This window comes from Rana temporaria, chromosome 12, assembly GCF_905171775.1.
Source record: "Rana temporaria chromosome 12, aRanTem1.1, whole genome shotgun sequence".
Taxonomy (NCBI): domain Eukaryota; kingdom Metazoa; phylum Chordata; class Amphibia; order Anura; family Ranidae; genus Rana; species Rana temporaria.
This window is the reverse complement of record NC_053500.1, coordinates 139635027-139654762: the sequence shown is the minus strand read 5'-3', so window position 1 is coordinate 139654762 and position 19736 is coordinate 139635027. Positions and strand designations below refer to the sequence as shown.

Here is a 19736-nt window from a genome sequence, read left to right as displayed (position 1 = left end):
TGCAATCGGCAACAATTAAAGGGCACAGTGGCAACAATTAAAGGGCACAGTGGCAACAATTAAAGGGCACAGTGGCAACAATTAAAGGGCACAGTGGCAACAATTAAAGGGCACAGTGGCAACAATTAAAGGGCACAGTGGCAACAATTAAAGGGCACAGTGGCAACAATTAAAGGGCACAGTGGCAACAATTGAAGTTGGCACAGTGGTAACAATTGATGGCATGGCACAGTGGCTACGTTTGATAGCACAGTGGCTGTGTTTGATGGCACAGTGGCTGTGTTTGATGGCACAGTGGCTGTGTTTTGCATGGCACAGTGGCGACAATTGATGGCACAGTGGCTGCGTTTGGCATGGCACAGTGGTGACAATTGATGGGCACAGTGGTGATAATTGATGGCACAGTGGTGGCAATTGATGGCACAGTGGCTGTGTTTGATGGCACAGTGGCTGTGTTTGGCATGGCACAGTGGCGACAATTGATGGCACAGTGGCTGCGTTTGGCATGGCACAGTGGTGACAATTGATGGGCACAGTGGTGATAAATGATGGCACAGTGGCTGCGTTGCATGGAACAGTGGCTGCATTTGAAGGCATGGCACAGTGGCCACAATTGATGGCACAGTGGCCACAATTGATGGCATGGCACAGTGGCTGCATTTGATGGGCACAGTGGCTGCATTTGATGGGCACAGTGGCTGCATTTGATGGGCACAGTGTGGCTGCAATTGTTTGTTTGCACCCCCCCAAAAGTTTTGAGCACCAGCTGCCACTGGTCACCTGCAGTTCGGCTAGTCCATATAACTCAACCCCCCCCCCCCTCCGACTGACAATGCTCCTGTCCAAAGGTGTCCCCTGTGCTCCTTCCTCTAGAGTTTTGGGCTCTAATACAGGAGGTGTGTTACTAGCTGGATCACCAGGTGAAAACGGGGGGGGGGGAGCTTAAAAAAAGAAAAGGAATGCAGCCTTCACATCTAATGATTGGTTAGCCGCAATATGTGACATTTAGAATTTTTAAATTAGTGTATACTGTCAGACATGATGCTGAACATATTCTGGAGCTCCATACACTAGAAGAGCTGAAATGGTTATTATTGGAGTGTTTTATTCCCATTTTTTATTCTATTTATAATGGAAGTTATTGGCGGTAACAAGTCTCCGAATTACAAGTGCGAGTTATTTATAACGTGTTGCAGGGAATGTAGGTCACCAATACCGGAGCGAGCGAAGAAACCGGCTCCTCGGCGTCTGCAGATTTCCAGGAGAGCGCTCCGAGGATGAATGTGAAATCCTTCCCTTGTAACGGGAATCAGAGCGAGGTGCGACTGCGACACGCTTATCACTCTTCACTCTCCGTCCCTCCATGTGAGCATGGAATATATACTCCATAGGAAGCTGTATATATGACTTACTGCTTAACGGGTCCGTCCACCCAAAACTGAGAGCTCAGGGTGCGGAATTCCCGGGTCTGTACACCCGCTGTGCCCATTATGAGGGGTTCCCACCATCCCTGTGCTGAGTTCCCGGGTCTGTACACCCGCTGTGCCCATTATGAGGGGTTCCCACCACCCCTGTGCTGAGTTCCCGGGTCTGTACACCCGCTGTGCCCATTATGAGGGGTTCCCACCATCCCTGTGCTGAGTTCCCGGGTCTGTACACCCGCTGTGCCCATTATGAGGGGTTCCCACCATCCCTGTGCTGAGTTCCCCGGTCTGTACACCTGCTGTGCCCATTATGAGGGGTTCCCACCATCCCTGTGCTGAGTTCCCAGGTCTGTACACCCGCTGTGCCCATTATGAGGGGTTCCCACCATCCCTGTGCTGAGTTCCCGGGTCTGTACACCGGCTCTGCCCATTATGAGGAGTTCCCACCATCCCTGTGCTGAGTTCCCGGGTCTGTACACCGGCTGTGCCCATTATGAGGAGTTCCCACCATCCCTGTGCTGAGTTCCCGGGTCTGTACACCCGCTGTGCCCATTATGAGGGGTTCCCACCATCCCTGTGCTGAGTTCCCGGGTCTGTACACCCGCTGTGCCCATTATGAGGGGTTCCCACCATCCCTGTGCTGAGTTCCCGGGTCTGTACACCCGCTGTGCCCATTATGAGGGGTTCCCACCACCCCTGTGCTGAGTTCCCGGGTCTGTACACCCGCTGTGCCCATTATGAGGGGTTCCCACCATCCCTGTGCTGAGGTCCAACTGCCAAAACCCAACCACGCCGCCGGTATCTGGTACCTCGTGTGTTAAAACCGGCTTTATAGAAGGACGGGTATTTAGACGCCACCTCGATAAAAGCTTTGCCCGGCGCAGTTAACATAACGCTCGGCTAATGGAGGTCTTAAGTGCAAAGTGACCAGCTCAGCAATCATAATGGAGTATAATGAGGGGGGGGCCTTACTATTCATCTATCCTGTTGTCCATGAGAATCGGCAGCTCAAGGTGGTGTGTAATGGGTTGGGGCGGGGGTGTCACGGGGTTTTCTGCTTCATCTGCGTTTTGGGTGCTTTGCTTAACCCTGCGGTGACCGGAGGGCTCTGGGTGATGGCGTCACTGCGAAGGGATTGTGGTCGGCAGGCGTTTTCCTTCTTTTGTATTAAATGTATCAAAAAGATGATTGAATGTTACATTGTTGTTCCGGAGTTGGATACATTTGAACAAGTCTCAGTTTTTTCGCTTGCACAGAAACGCGTTGCCCTTTAGCAGATGTGTGGCAGTACCCTAAATTGTTAAAAGGCGTTCCCCCCCCTCCCCCACATCGGCAAACGCACGCAATTCCACATGTGCTAAACTGCATGGTGCAGCACGACTTTGGAAAATAATCTGGGGCCTGCTTTCCATGTTTCTTGCGCATTGAAATGAATGGGCTGCCCTACACGAGACGCGCAGGGAATGTGCCCGCCAGGGTTGGTGCAAGGATTTTTGACACCCTAGACGAAACCTAATTTTGCCGCCCCCTTGGCTCCACCCCCTTTCCCCTGTCAATTTTAAACCCCTCCTTTTTAATGAAATACCCATCAATTGCAGCCTCGGCGGGGCCCATGAAATGCAGCCTCGGCCGCGCCCATGAAATGCAGCCTCGGCGGCGCCCATCAATTGCAGCCTCGGCGGCACCCATCAATTGCAGCCTCGGCGGCGCCCATCAATTGCAGCCTCGGCGGCGCCCATCAATTGCAGCCTCGGCGGCGCCCATCAAATGCAACCTCGCCGGCGCCCATGAAATGCAGCCTCACCCTGCGCCCATGAAATGCAGCCTCGCCCCACGCCCATGAAATGCAGCCTCCCCTGCGCCAATCAATGCAACCTCGCCCGCGCCCATCAAATGCAACCTCTCCAGCGCCCATGAAATGCAGCCTCACCCATGAAATGCAGCCTCGCCCGCGCCCATCAAATGCAGCCTCGCCCGCGCCCATCAACTGCAACCTTGCCCATCAAATGCAACCTCGCCCGCACCCATCAAATGCAACCTCGCCCGCGCCCATCAAATGCAACCTCGCCCACCAAATGCAACCTCGCCCATCAAATGAAACGTTGCCAGCGCCCATCAAATGCAGCCTCACCCATGAAATGCAGCCTCCCCCGCGCCCATGAAATGCAGCCTCGCCCACGCCCATGAAATGCAGCCTCGCCCGCGCCCATGAAATGCAGCCTGCGCCCATGAAATGCAGCCTCGCCTGCGCCCATTAATGCAACCTCGCCTCCATGCACATCAAATGCAGCCTCGCCCCCTCAAATACAGCCTCGCCAGCGCCCATCAAATGCAGCCTCGCCAGCGGTGCAGTGGAGAGATTTGTTTTGATCTGGTAAGGCACAGGTTTACGGTGGCACTTGTTGGTTGGTAGAGGGTACCGCGCGTTTTGCAATGGCGAGGCTTCTAACTTCCCATTTCCCAGGCCAGTTTTCCCAGAGGCCACATCAAAGGGGAAGGTGGGGGGGGGGGGTCCATAGAGGTTGGCTGTGGTCACCCTTCTAAAAGCAGGCCGGGGTCAATGGAAGGACAGGGGGGGGGGGGTAATTATTTCAACGTTTTTAACATGCAGATGCGTTTCCCATCAGAGGTGATGAATTAATAATGTCGGTGCAAATTACAGCCAAATGCTTTCACTTAAAAGGGACCTGTTGGTGCTGCGAATATTAACCCTTTGCAAGGTGCAGAGTGCAGAGTGCGCAAATGCCGGCACACCTATCCTAGCCAGGGCAGCTCTGGAAGGTTTTACCCCCCCTTCCTTCTTCGCCAGGCCATTTGCGGCACTGCAATGCTTTAACTGACAATTGCGTGATTGTGGATATATATATATATATATATATATATATATATATATATATATATATATATATATATATATATATATATTCATAGAATTTTACATTCACTGTGCCAAATAGTTTTGATTCTTTTTTTCCTTCGTTGTGCTTTTTTTTTGCTGTGACACGTTGTTCCTGTTCACCGCGTCACCGGTTGTCAGACGATCGCTGCATTCTTTTCTCTGACCTCACACAATGTCTCCTCCGACCGATGCTCCCCGCTGTACAAAACAACAACAACAACGAAAAAATAAGATTTTTTTGGGCTCTACAATTAAAGAGGAACTGCAGTCCGCTCACATCATTTGTAATAAAAACATCTTTGCCATTCTGAAGCTTCCCTCCAACCACTCTGCATATTATTTTATATAGACTGTGATTCTGTACTTGCCAAATAGGCTGCAGAAATCTCCCTCCACTGAGTCTGGCTGCAGCCATTTTAACTGTGGGCAGCTGAAGCTGCTGCCTGTTCACTTCCTGGATTTACACAGACACACAGAAGCACACCTCCAGCTCTGCACCTCTTGTTGGCTCTCTTATGACTCACCCCCTCCCTTCCTGACAAACTCTCACAAGAGTGAGCTATGCACAGGGGTGGACTGACCCATCGGGCACTGCCCAAGGCTAATTGGGGGGCACCCATGAGAGGCTCTTCCAAGCATGCATTCTAGCGCTGGAAGCGCCTGTAATAATAACTGTCACTGTGCGGCTGGGGTGACCATGTGTCCAGCATTTTGCAGGTCTGTCCCGGGCACATTCATTCCAGGACAATACAGTGTCCCGGAATGAAACTGACACAGCCACCCCCCCCACCCGGGCCAATCTGATGCCCCCAAAAAAGGCCGCCACATCACCGATTTACTGAGCACAGTCCCCGCCCCCTGCTTGTGATTGGAGAAATCATAAATCCCGCCTCTTGTGTCCAATCACTGTGCTGTGATTCGTTACACCACAAGCTGATTTTTGAGAAGGGAGGGTGTCCCTGAATGGTAGTTTAGAAATGTGGTCACCCTACGTGCGGCACACGTTGCTCCCCGGTGGCCCCTCCCGTCCACCCCCCGGTGTTTGTACATGACATCACCCCTGATGAGCTCCATGATGTTCCATGTGATGTGCCCTACTGTGTGCCCAATAATGTGCCCTTATGCCCCCTTGTAATATGCCTGGCTGTGCCCCATAATGTGCCCTCCTGTCCCATGTAATGTACCCTGATGTGCCCTGCTGCCCCCTCATGTAATGTGCCCTGGTGTTCCCCATAACGTGCCTTGCTTTGCCACCCCCCCTGTAATGTGCACTTTTGTGCCCCCTCATGTAATGTGTCCTACTGTGCCCCATAAAGTGCACTGTTGTGCCCCATAAAGTGTCCCCCCCCATGTAATGAGACCTTGTGTTCCCCATAACGTTCCTTTGTGTGTAGGGGGGGGGGGGATTTGTACTGGGAGGGGTAGAGAATTTGTGCTGGTTTTTGCGGGGGGGGGGGGGGGTTTGTACTGGGAGGGGTGTTTTTTGTGGGGGGAGGGGGGTTGGAAAGATGTGTAGGGGTAGAGAATTTGTGCTGAGAGGGGTGATCTTTTTTTTATTTTTCGTGTGTGTGTATATATATATATAGGGAGAAGGGATTTATGCTTGGGGGTAAGCATGCAGATTGGTGCTCAATTTTTTTTTTGGGGGGGGGTTTCTTCACACATGATGAAAGAACTGAAATCCAATGAATGAAAGGGGCAGGGCAGTCGGGCTGAGGAGAAAAGTGCTAGATGATGCTGGACGTCCCCCAGCCAGGAAATCTGACTTTCTGCAGCTTCTGATGCACATGGCGAGAAGCTCGCAGTGTGCAGTGAAATCAGAGGAAGCCGTTTCAGTCCAGGAGAGGAGACGGTACAACTGTGCAAGGCTGATGGATATCACATGGGGAGAGGAAGAAACATTTTGGTAATTTTGACTCAGAAAACAGGAAGTGTTGGGAAGAAGAACATGTGGCGGCGGTTGTGGAGGGATGTCATCCTGGGGATGGGGGAGGGGGAACTCACTTCCTCCTCAAACCTCTGCAGAGACTTATCTGCTTTGATCACAGTTGCTAACGATTAGCAGTCACTTCCAGGGACCCCTTGCTGGTGTATCTCAGCGGGCCGTGCATGCGCTGCGCGCTCTCGCAGTATCACGACTTTGGATTTCCGAGATATCAATAATATAAGGCAATGCTTCTGCATGCTAAGGGGGAACTCCGGATTCAGCTACTGATAGGAGTTCCCCTGGCGCCATCTAGAGGCCTAAGATGAAAAGCACAGCCTGGTTACATGAGCAGCAGGGCCAGATCTGGAGAAGGGGCTGGGATGTAAGGGGCCACTCTGATGGGGGCCCGGGTATAAGGAGGAACTCTGATGGGGGACTGGATGTAAGGGGAGACACTGATGGGGACACCTGATGTAAAGGGGCGCTCTGATGGGGGCCTCGATGTAAGGGGGCGCTCTGATGGGGGCCTCGATGTAAGGGGGCTCTCTGATGGGGGGGACCTGGATGTAAGGGGTCACTCTGATGGGGGACACCAGATGTAAGGGGAAACTCTGATAGGGGCCTGGATGTAAGGGGGCTCTCTGATGGGGGCCTGGATGTCAGGGGGAACTCTGATGGGGGCCTGGATGTAAGGTGGAACTCTGATGGGGCCCTGGATGTAAGGGGGAACTCTGATGGGGCCCTGGATGTAAGGGGGAACTCTGATGGGGGCCTGGATGTAAGGTGGAACTCTGATGGGGCCCTGGATGTAAGGTGGAACTCTGATGGGGCCCTGGATGTAAGGGGGAACTCTGATGGGGCCCTGGATGTAAGGGGGAACTCTGATGGGGGCCTGGATGTAACGGGGAACTCTGATGGGGGCCTGGATGTAAGGGGGCACTCTGATGGGGGACACCAGATGTAAGGGGAAACTCTGATGGGGCCCTGGATGTAAGGGGGAACTCTGATGGGGCCCTGGATGTAAGGGGGAACTCTGATGGGGCCCTGGATGTAACGGGGAACTCTGATGGGGGCCTGGATGTAAGGGGGCACTCTGATGGGGGACACCAGATGTAAGGGGGAACTCTGATGGGGGTCTGGATGCTGTCAATCAAAACCAGTGAGCCAATGAGTAGAGAGAGGGGACGAGGCCGGGCTGCGACTCTGTGTCTGAATGGACACAGTGGCTCAGCTCGGGTGCCCCCCATAGCAAGCTGCTTGGTATGGGGGGCACTTAGCAGGAGGGAGGGGCCAGGAGTGTCGGCAAGGGACCCGAGAAGAGGAGGATCGGGGCTGCTCTGTGCAAAACCATTACACAGAGCAGCAAAAGTATAACATGTTATTTTTAAACAAGAAAAAGAACACAACTTTAATATCAATTTAAAGCTCAGTACTCCCTTCTGAGTGTAGAGTTCTTATAATATAACTAATAATTTAAAAACAATAATAATATAAATAATAATGTAAGTAAAAATAATAACCAAATGATAATAGTGTAAATAACAGTATTTTAATGTAAATACAAGTAATAATTATAAATGTAAATAATATAATGTAACAATTTTAATATAATGTAAATAATAATAATGTAAATACTATTAATAGAAATAAAGTAACAATTATTGAAATATAATGTAAAAATAAATAATGTAAATACTATTAATATAGATAATGTAAGTAATCATAATAACCAAATAAATGATAACAACAATAACAATTTAAATATAATGTAAATGCTATTAATATAAATAATGCAAGTAATAAGAACCGAAAAAATGATAATGGTGTAAATAACAGTATTTAAATGTAATAATTATAAATGTAAATAATATAAATATAATGTAACAATTTAAATATAATGTAAATACTATTAATAAAAATAATGTGAGTAATAATAACCGAATAAAGGATAATAGTGTAAATAACAGTATTTAAATGTAAATACAAGTAATTATAAATGTAAATAATATAATGTAACAATTTAAATATAATGTAAATAATAATAATGTAAAAAATAAAGTAAATACTATTAATAGAAATCAAGTAACAATTATTGAAATATAATGTAAATACTATTAATATAGATAATGTAAGTAATCATAATTAATAACCAAATAAATGATAGTTTAAATAACAGTATTTAAATGTAAATGCAAGTAATAATTATAAATGTAAATAATATAAAAATAATGTAACAATTTAAATATAATGTAAATAATATTAATTATGTAAATAAAGTAAATACTATTAATAGAAATAAAGTAACAATTATTGAAATATAATGTAAATATGAATAATGTAAATACTATTAATATAGATAATGTAAGTAATAATAATAATCAAATGATAATAGTGTAAATAACAATATTTAAATGTAAACATAAGTAATAATTATAAATGTAAATAATATAAATATAATTACGTAACATTTTAAATTTAATGTAAATACTATTAATATAAATAATATAAATAATGTAAGTAACAATTATTGAAATATAATGTAAATATAAATAATGTAAATACTATTAATATAAATAATGTAAGTAATAATAATCGAATAAATGATAATAGTGTAAATAACAATATTTAAATGTAAATACAAGTAATAATTATAAATATAATGTAACAATTTAAATATAATGTAAATAATAAAGTAAACACTATTAATATAAGTAATGTAAGTAACAATTATTGAAATATAATGTAAATAATATCTATAACAATAATTCAAATATAAAAATAATAATATAAATAATAATAATAATGTACAGATGTGGGGGGGGGGGGGGTCACATTACTAATGAATGGCCTTTCTTCCTGGGACAATATTATTTTTCATCTCTCCTATCATCCAAAGGATCAGACTTCGCTGAGGCGGATTAATAATTCAGATGGATCCATAGGTTTCCATCCCCCGCTGTGTGCGGAGAGGTATATATACCAATATACATCTCTATTATAAACGCCGGACTTTACCCAAAACCTAAACCCCCCGGCGCCTAATCAACCGCTGACTGCGAGAGAACTAGCGCCAGATCCAGGATCCGATATCTGATCCGCATTGTTTACTTCTTGCTGACTGGCCGACCCCAAAAATAGCATCCCATCCATATTCAATAAAGTGTCCCTCTCATCACTGGATATATTGTTGCAGAATACTCAGTAATGCCAGCGTGACTCTTCCAGGATTTTATTACCTTCCACAGAGATCACAGCCCCCACCCCCGACAATGGCCTCATCTGCTTTTCTCTCCAGAAGGACGGCACCATCTTTGTTCAGGCATTATTTTTTTAACCACGTTTTTTTTTTTTTTTGTATAACGTGAAAGATGATGTTGCGCCAAGTAAATAGATTGCTCTCGCTCTAATGAGCACAACGATACCTCCCGTGTGTGAATTGAACACTGTTTACATATGCGTGTGCGACTTACGTATGTGTTCGCTTTTGTGCCCGAGCGCGGAGGGAGAGGGCACTTTACTTTTTTATTTTTTTTTCTTATTTATTTAATTTTCTATTTTTACACTGTCGCTTTTATTATTATGTTTTTATTTATTTGTTTGGATTGCTTTTTTTTTCTTTTACGTCACTCGTAATAGAAAAAGATGACAGGTCCTCTTTATGGAGAGACCCCAGATCTCTCATTTACCCTTTAACCACTTGAGGACCGCCGCACGACGATATACGTCGACAGAATGGCACAGCTGGGCACAAGGGCGTACTGGCCCCCTTTAAGAACCCAGCCGTGGGTCGCTCACGACCTGGTCCAAAGCTCCGTGACCGCGCCCGCCGGTGTCCCGCGATCGGGTCACAGGAGCTGAAGAACAGGGAGAGGTGAGTGTAAACAAACATTTTCCCGTTCTTCCTAATGTGAGTGTCACTGATCGTCTGTTTCCTGTCATAGGGAACGACAATCAGTGGCGTCACACGCCAGGCCACACCCCCCTACAGTAGTAATCACTTCCTAGGAAACCCCACCTTCAGCGCCCCCTAGTGGTTAACCCCTTCACTGCCAGTGTCATTTTCACAGTAATCGGTGCATTTTTGTAGCACTGATCGCTGTAAAAATGGTCCCATATTAGTGTCAAAAGTGTCTGATGTGTCCGACATAATGTCGCAGTCACGATAAAAATCGCAGATCGCCAACATTGCTAGTAAAAAAATTAAAATATATTAATAAAAATGCCATAAAACTATCGCCTATTTTGTAAACGCTATAACTTTTGCGCAAACCAATCAATAAACACTTATTGCGTTTTTTTTATATATATATATATATTTGGGGGATATTTATTATAGCTCTATTTTTGTTTATAGCGCAAAAAATAAAAACCTGCAGAGGTGATCAAATACCACCAAAAGAAAACTGTATTTGTGGGGGGAAAAAGGGCATCAATTTTGTTTGGGAACCACGTCACACGACCGCGCAATTGTCGGTTAAAGCGACGCAGTGCCGAATCGCAGAAAGGGGCCTGGTCTTTTAGCTGCATAATGGTCCGGGGCTAACTGGTTAAGTAATGATGTGTGTGTGTATATATATATATATACTGCGGGTGGTTGGCAAGTGGTAAAGCTAATAGAGATTTCATGCTGCTTTCATGAAACGGCTGCCCAGTGACATGGGCGTCCGCTCCATAGGGCAAGGGGGGGCAATTGACCCCCCCCCCCTGGAAAATCGAGAAGGTGTTGAAGAGTCTCGCGGCCGTGGGCTGTCTGAGCGGTCCCGGGCCGGGTGTCGCACAGACACAGCGAGCAGAGTGAAGCCCCCTCCCCCTCCAGTGTTTGTGTACACGGCCTGCTGTGACCTGGCCGTGCTGATGGCTGATCTGAGGTACTGTATGGGGGGGGGGGGAGGTCCGTCTGTGCTAAAGGGGGGGTTTGTGCTGAATGGGGGTCCATCTGTGCTGAATGGAGGGGTCTGTGCTGAATGGAGGGGTCTGTGCTGAAGGGGGGGTCTGTGCTGAAGGGGGGGTCTGTGCTGAAGGGGGGTCTGTGCATTCTCTAGGCTATATTTATATGGGCATGGAGTGAAGCTGAATTATCTCAAGAGCTATTTCACACTGCCAACTGGCCGCGTTATCGGTAAAGCGCTGCTAAAACGCGCCGCTTTACCATCGTTTTAGCTGCGCTATTCGGCCGCTAGCGGGGCGCTTTTAACCCCTGCTAGCGTTTGAAGAAAGGGTTAAATGTGTATCGCCACTGCGGAAGCGCCCCCTCCCCCCCAACATTTTTTTTGGCGGATGCCCATGCCCGGCGATCCTGCCATCCTATTACGGTGACAACGCTCTCTCAGTGGTGCTCCTGCGTCGTCACCCAGGCTTCCAGTAGAGACTAGAAGTGGCAGTTCCCACGCAAACGCTCATGACACCGACGCGGCCCACTGCGGTCACCAACCAGAAAGCCGCCCCGGGAAACGCCGCGCGGCCGTCACTGGATGGAATGGAGGCAGGAAGAGGCGGCAGGAGATTGTCAGTAATGAGATGCAACAATTGATACAAAGTTGAAAATAAGATTTCATTTTCAAAAAATGACAGTTGCTTTATGCTAATGAAACAAATCGTCCTTTTTTTTTCGGGCGCGGGAATTAGGAAATTAGCGGACAATGTCTCATTGATTACCTCTCCCGAAATATCACATCACTGGATTGTTTTCTTCCTTTGAGGATAAATTAGGAGGTTTAGGGGGGTGAAATCCGGCGTGTGATGATGTTTGATGTGTGTGGTTATCTTCCTGTCAATCTCCCGAATTGCGAGGGGGGGGAGGGGGGGTTTCCTGCACCAAGAAAAACGCCGGAATATTATTAGGAACAGAGCGGAGGAAGCAATGAGATCAGGAAATGAATGCGGGTGGGGGCGGGGTTCTTCCAGAACATAAAGGCCTATATGTGTGATGGGCCCGCCGCCCTCTCCTCATTCCCACAGACATCACAAGGTTTGGATATATTGTGTCACGAGGGGGGGGGGGGCTGGAGCGCGAGGTCACGCGACCAAATCCTTCCACATAGGCTGCTCCAGTCCGGGAATATGAGAGACGGGGAGCCCGGGACGCGGTTATTGGCGCGCAGACACTGACATCAGCATTTTTATTTGGTCCGCTTCACCTTAAAAGAACCGAGTCGTGTGCAGAATCCAACCTAAAGCCAAACTCCGGCCCAAATTCCTTTATCAGGGAAAGAGCCTCTGTCAGGAAGTGGCGGCTGGTGCTCAATTTTTTTTGTGGAGGGGGGGGTGCAAATTCTGAAAAAAAGCACCCATCAATTGCATCCTCACTGTGCCCCTCAAAACGCTGCCACTGTGCCCCTCAAAACGCTGCCACTGTGCCCCTCAAAACGCTGCCACTGTGCCCCTCAAAACGCTGCCACTGTGCCCCTCAAAACGCAGCCACTGTGCCCCTCAAAACGCAGCCACTGTGCCCCTTAAAACGCTGCCACTGTGCCCCCTCAAATGCTGCCACTGTGCCCCTTAAAACGCAGCCACTGTGCCCATCAACATTTTTGGGGGGGCACAAATTCTGAAAAAAACACCCATCAATTGCATCCTCACTGTGGCCATCAAACGTAGCCGCCACTGTGGCCATCAAACGTAGCCGCCACTGTGCCCTCCATCAACCCTTGTCTCGGGTGGACGGCGGTGAGCGGTGTCCTCCATTTCTTCCCCAACCCAATGTCTTCTCCCGCCCTCTCGTCCTTTGCTATGATTGGACGCCTGATAGGCGTCCAATCACGGCGCCTGTCATTTCAGCCAGGAGGTTCAAGTATTACTGGGCAGTGACAGGTCCTCTTTAAGAAGGTGCCATTGGTAACAAGAAGCTCATTGATCTCTCTCTCCGCAGACGCTGTTGTTCTGGGCTCTGGTCATCGCCGCCTGCGCCTTCCTCAACCTCCTCTTCATCAGCATCTATCTCCTCTGCTTCTGCTGCTGCAAGAAAGATGAAACGGTGGAAACCAAGAGGCCGCAAGCGTGCTGCATCACCTGGACCGCCACCGTGTCGGGTCTGCTGTGCTGGTGAGTGCAACCATTTCCTTTCACCCAAATCTACCCCCCCCCACCACGACTGAAGGGGGAGCTGTCTGTGCGACCAATCAGATACTCCCACTTGCTGTGCCCATTATGATGGGTTCCCACCATCCTTGTGCTGAGTTCCTGGGTCTGTACACCCGCTGTGCCCATTATGAGGGGTTCCCACCATCCCTGTGCTGAGTTCCCGGGTCTGTACACCTGCTGTGCCCATTATGAGGGGTTCCCACCATCCCTGTGCTGAGTTCCCGGGTCTGTACACCTGCTGTGCCCATTATGAGGGGTTCCCACCATCCCTGTGCTGAGTTCCCGGGTCTGTACACCTGCTGTGCCCATTATGAGGGGTTCCCACCATCCCTGTGCTGAGTTCCCGGGTCTGTACACCTGCTGTGCCCATTATGAGGGGTTCCCACCATCCCTGTGCTGAGTTCCCGGGTCTGTACACCTGCTGTGCCCATTATGAGGGGTTCCCACCATCCCTGTGCTGAGTTCCCAGGTCTGTACACCTGCTGTGCCCTTTTAGGGGTTCCCACCATCCCTGTGCTGAATTCCCAAATCTGTACACCTGCTGTGCCCATTATGAGGGGTTCCCACCATCCCTGTGCTGAGTTCCCGGGTCTGTACACCTGCTGTGCCCTTTTAGGGGGTCCCACCATCCCTGTGCTGAGTTCCCGAGTCTGTACACCTACTGTGCCCATTATGAAGGGTTCCCACCATCCCTGTGCTGAGTTCCCGGGTCTGTACACCCGCTGTGCCCATTATGAGGGGTTCCCACCATCCCTGTGCTGAGTTCCCGGGTCTGTACACCTGCTGTGCCCATTATGAAGGGTTCCCACCATCCCTATGCTGAGTTCCCGGGTCTGTACACCCGCTGTGCCCATTATGAGGGGTTCCACCATCCCTGTGCTGAGTTCCCGGGTCTGTACACCTGCTGTGCCCATTATGAGGGGTTCCACCATCCCTGTGCTGAGTTCCCGGGTCTGTACACCTACTGTGCCCATTATGAGGGGTTCCCACCATCCCTGTGCTGAGTTCCCGTGTCTGTACACCTGCTGTGCCCATTATGAGGGGTTCCACCATCCCTGTGCTGAGTTCCCGGGTCTGTACACCTGCTGTGCCCATTATGAGGGGTTCCACCATCCCTGTGCTGAGTTCCCGGGTCTGTACACCTGCTGTGCCCTTTTAGGGGGTCCCACCATCCCTGTGCTGAGTTCCCGGGTCTGTACACCTACTGTGCCCATTATGAAGGGTTCCCACCATCCCTGTGCTGAGTTCCCGGGTCTGTACACCCGCTGTGCCCATTATGAGGGGTTCCCACGATCCCTGTGCTGAGTTCCCGGGTCTGTACACCTGTTGTGCCCATTATGAAGGGTTCCCACCATCCCTATGCTGAGTTCCCGGGTCTGTACACCCGCTGTGCCCATTATGAGGGGTTCCCACCATCCCTGTGCTGAGTTCCCGGGTCTGTACACCTGCTGTGCCCATTATGAGGGGTTCCACCATCCCTGTGCTGAGTTCCCGGGTCTGTACACCTGCTGTGCCCATTATGAGGAGTTCCCACCATCCCTGTGCTGAGTTCCCGGGTCTGTACACCTGCTGTGCCCATTATGAGGAGTTCCCACCATCCCTGTGCTGAGTTCCCGGGTCTGTACACCTGCTTGGACCATTTTAATCTCGGACAGCTTGGCACGCAGAGGTATATGTATAATACATTAAGGAGTTGCTGTGTTTTCTCTGGGTACGTCACCCTTTTTTTTTTTTTTTTTTTTTTGCGCTCTCCTTGGACGCTCCGCCCCCCCCCCCTCCCCGCCATCGTTCAATCTCTCGGCCGGCTGAGCCGGGGGAATTCTGGCCGGGGACCACGATTCTTTTTGATTAGATTTTGCTCTCTGCGAGGGCTTAGCGTGGGGATTGTGTCTGTAATCCGGATGGGTCGGGGGATGTGCAGAGGGAAATGACAGGTCGAGGGGCGCGGCGAGGGGGCGCAGGCTACGGCTGTCACACGGCCACATTTACTAATCACCACCGGCTGTTGGTTCTGTGGGTGGAAGATTCCCGGCTGGGGCTGCTAAATAGGGAAATGTCACCGGCTTGCTCCGTATTAAAGGGCCTCTCCGCTCCCAACGCGATCAACCCGAAACCTCACAGACGCCTCAACGTGGTCATGTGACCCATTAACCACTTCCTGCCCGGTCAATAGCAGATTGACGTCCAGGAAGTGGTTCTGTTATCCTGACTGGACGTCTATTGATGTTGTCCAGCAGGATAACAGCCGCCGCGCGCCCGTGGGGGCGCGCATCGCGGCGATCGGTGGTGCGGCGTGTCACTCTGACACACTGCTACACCTATCTCGGTAAAGAGCCTCCGATCGGCGGCTCTCCTGACACGGGGGGGGGGGGGGGTGTACGCTGATTGTTTATCAGCGCAGCCCCCCACGGATGCCCACACTGGACCACCAGGGAAGGGGGCAACATGTGGATGGCCAGGTATGTACCCCATGGCCATCCACATATTAAAAAATATTCACAATAGATGCCAATCGGTGCCCACAAACGGGCACTGACTGGCAACATGGGCACTGACTGTCAAAAATATAAAACAAATGATGCCCAGCAATGCAATCAGTATCAGTGCCCATCTGTGCCACCCATAAGTACCCACCAGTGCCACATACCAGTGCCGCCTATCAGTGCCCATCAGTGCCGCCTCATCGTTGCCCATCAGTGCCACCTCACTGCCCTGGGCACTGTGGTATCATGTGAGTTGGGGCACCGTGAGAAGATAGGGAGGGGGATTTGTGTTGTCCCTGCCTGCCCTCCACACAGATCGGGGGCAAAGGAAGATGGAGGTGCAGTGTTGGATGGGGCATCACCCTGTGAAAGAGCTGAACCCTGCACTCTGTACGTAGCACACTCCTGAGCTCTGCTCTCTGTACGTAGCGCACCCCTGAGCTCTTCTCTCTGTACATGGCGCACCCCTGAGCTCTGCTCTCTGTACGTGGCGCACCCCTGAGCTCTGCTCTCTGTGCGTGTGGCGCACCCCTGAGCTCTGCTCTCTGTACGTGGCGCACCCCTGAGCTCTGCTCTCTGTACGTGGCGCACCCCTGAGCGCTGCACTCTGTACGTGGCGCACCCCTGAGCGCTGCACTCTGTACGTGGCGCACCCCTGAGCGCTGCACTCTGTACGTGGCGCACCCCTGAGCGCTGCTCTCTGTACGTGGCGCACCCCTGAGCGCTGCTCTCTGTATGTGGCGCACCCCTGAGCTCTGCTCTCTGTACGTGGCGCACCCCTGAGCTCTGCTCTCTGTACGTGGCGCACCCCTGAGCTCTGCTCTCTGTACGTGGCGCACCCCTGAGCTCTGCTCTCTGTACGCGGCGCACCCCTGAGCTCTGCTCTCTGCACGCGGCGCACCCCTGAGCTGTGCTCTCTGCACGCGGCGCACCCCTGAGCTCTGCTCTCTGTACGCGGCGCACCCCTGAGCTCTGCTCTCTGTACGCGGCGCACCCCTGAGCTCTGCTCTCTGTACGCGGCGCACCCCTGAGCTCTGCTCTCTGTACGCGGCGCACCCCTGAGCTCTGCTCTCTGTACGCGGCGCACCCCTGAGCTCTGCTCTCTGTACGTGGCGCACCCCTGAGCTCTGCTCTCTGTACGTGGTGCACCCCTGAGCTCTGCTCTCTGTACGTGGCGCACCCCTGAGCTCTGCTCTCTGTACGCGGCGCACCCCTGAGCTCTGCTCTCTGTACGCGGCGCACCCCTGAGCTCTTCTCTCTGTACGTGGCGCACCCCCTGAGCTCTGCACTCCTGAACGCTGCACCCCTGAACGCTGCACTCTGTACGTAGCGCACCCCTGCATTGCATACAAAATGCCTGCTTACATGTGTGTGTTTTTTTATTTTATGCGTTTATATTTAAGTCTATGCCTTAAATGTAACACAATCCAAAGAAATAAAATGCTACAATCCCTCATTCTGTATCCCCCCCCCTCCCCCGGAGTCATTTTCCCATCTGCTAATTTTACACAATAGCTGTGACTTGGCATCCTGCGAAGCACGCACTCTCACATTAATATTATCTGCGATATCCTCACCTGTCTGCCATGTGACTGCAGATGCTGAAATATCTTTCTGGGGCTGCAATGCCGGAACAGATGGAAGGTAAGAGACGGGTTGACCGCCATTGGGCACTTCCTGTTTCAGGGTGACAACACTCTGTCCCTATTTCCCAGTTGGTCTCCTGGGTTTTCACGGTCAACACTGGCTTCAGATGGAGAGACTACAAGTAGACATTTGTAAATCTGCAGCTTTCATTAAAAGGAATCCTTGGTGATCCTGCCAGGAAAGTCTTGTTCAGGCACTTCCTGTTACAGGGTGACAACACTCTGTCCCTGGCTCTCAATTGAACTCCTGGGTTGTCACCGTCACATAGGCTTCCAATGGAGACTAGTGGACATTTGTAAAACTGCAGCTCTTATTAACCACTTAAAGTGGTTGTAAACCCAAATTTTTACAAGCTGTACACTCACTACTTTACATTGTAGCAAAGTGTCATTTCTTCAGTGTTGTCACATTAAAAGATACACAAAAATGTGAGGGGTGTACTTACTTTTGTGAGATCCTGTGTATTTACTATTTAAAAGAGAGAGAGAGAAAAAGGGGGAATAAAATACAAAAAGAAAAGAATGCTTTACCCAGAAACGCTCCTCTACGGGGATTAGCGGGAGCGCGGCGGCGGCACGCGGCGTTATTGACGCATCGCCAATTAATGTTTTCCGTGAGATGTATTATCCCGCCGGTGAGATATTGATATCTTGGTTTATTACTAATGCCGCTTGCTGCTGAGACCAACGATTTCAGCCGATGATTGATGTCACTTAATGATGAGGGGCGGGGGATCAGCGGGAGCGAGGAGCGCGGGGTTCAGCGACGAGCGGAGAATTGGGCTGTCAGAGGGATCCGGTTATATAACAACCTCGCCATCGCGCTTCTTTTTTTTTTTTTTCTTCTTCTTCTTAAAATAGCATTATGTGTTTTCACTGTATTAAAATTGGGCTGAAGACCCTGAAATTCGGGGACCGCGGACAGAAGCCGCTATGACATCATCATTTATAGCACACTGTATTTAAAAAGAATTTTGTTTGCTAAAGTACTGCGTGTCATAAACAATCGCCTTTTTAATAAAATAATTTTCAGAGATTTTTAAAATCTTTTCCTGGATGGCCCCGTGGACATCGCCTCCTGCGGGATCCATTACCATTTCCCATCATTTTGGCCCCTTCAATTCAAAATCTTCTTCTGGACATTGTGAAAGGCTCCATATGTGGGGGGGGGGGCTGGCCATGTGCCCCCTCCCCCCCACAGTATGGCTGAGTTGGCTCAGGGCGACCCTGGAGGTAAGTCTTCCACTCCAGATCTGTCGGAGGAGGTTAGTGAAGCTACATTGCCCCTGAATCCCTGATATCCGCTAATTACACCGACTGCAGACATGTACAGAGCCCCTTCTATGTGCAGGATGTAGCCCCCGGGGGCCCCAGTGCCGGGGCAGAGATGGCATCATATGTGACAATTAGGCCAGATTTGGGCTGTGCTATTAAGCCGCTTCTTCTTTCTTCTTCTTCTGTTCTTCTTCTTCTGTTCTTCTTTCTTCTTCTTCTCTTCTTCTTCTGTTCTTCTTTCTTATTCTAATCTTCTTCTTCTTCTTCTTCTTCTTCTTCTTCTTCTTCTTCTTCTCTTCTTCTTCTCTCTTCCTCTCTTCTTCTTCTTCTTATTCTTCTCTTCTTCTTCTCTCTTCCTCTCTTCTTCTTCTTCTCTTCTTCTTCTCTTCTTCTTCTCTTCTTCTTCTCCTCTCTTCTCCTCCTCTCTTCTTCTCTTCTCTTCTTCTCCCCTCTTCTTCTTCTCCTCCTCTCTTCTTCTCCTTCTCTTCTTCTTCTTCTCTTCTTCTTCTTCTCTTCTTCTTCTTCTCTTCTTCTTTTCTTCTTTTCTTCTTCTCTTCTCTTCTTCTTCTCTTCTTTTCTTCTTTTCTTCTTCTCTTCTTCTCTTCTTCTCTTCTTCTCTTCTTCTTTTCTTCTTTTCTTCTTTTCTTCTTCTCTTCTTTTCTTCTCTCTTCTTTTCGTCGTCGTCGTCTTCCTCTTCTCTTTTCTTCTTCTTCTTCTTTCTTCTTTCTTCTTCTTTCTTCTTTCTTCTTTTTCTTCTCTCTTCTCCTCCTCTCTTCTCCTCCTCTCTTCTCCTCCTCTCTTCTCCTCCTCTCTTCTCCTCCTCTCTTCTCCTCCTCTCTTCTCCTCCTCTCTTCTCCTCCTCTCTTCTCCTCCTCTCTTCTTCTCCTCTCTTCTCTTCTCTTCTTCTTCTCTCTTCTCTTCGTCTTATTTTCTTTATTTCTTTCTTTTCCTTCTCCTCTTCTTCCTTCTCTTCTTCTTCTCCTCTTCTTCCTTCTCTTCTTC

At 49.4% G+C, this 19736-nt stretch overlaps 1 protein-coding gene across 1 annotated transcript in view; it reads left to right on the top strand.

Annotated features, from left to right (window-relative positions):
• The window catches only part of TTYH2 (tweety family member 2), a 72499-nt gene that overhangs the window by 4598 nt on the left and 48165 nt on the right, over positions 1-19736 (top strand). Inside the window, exon 2 of the mRNA XM_040330984.1 lies at positions 13119-13291. Coding sequence (XP_040186918.1) covers positions 13119-13291 — 173 coding nt within the window. The remainder of the gene's footprint in view (positions 1-13118; positions 13292-19736) is intronic.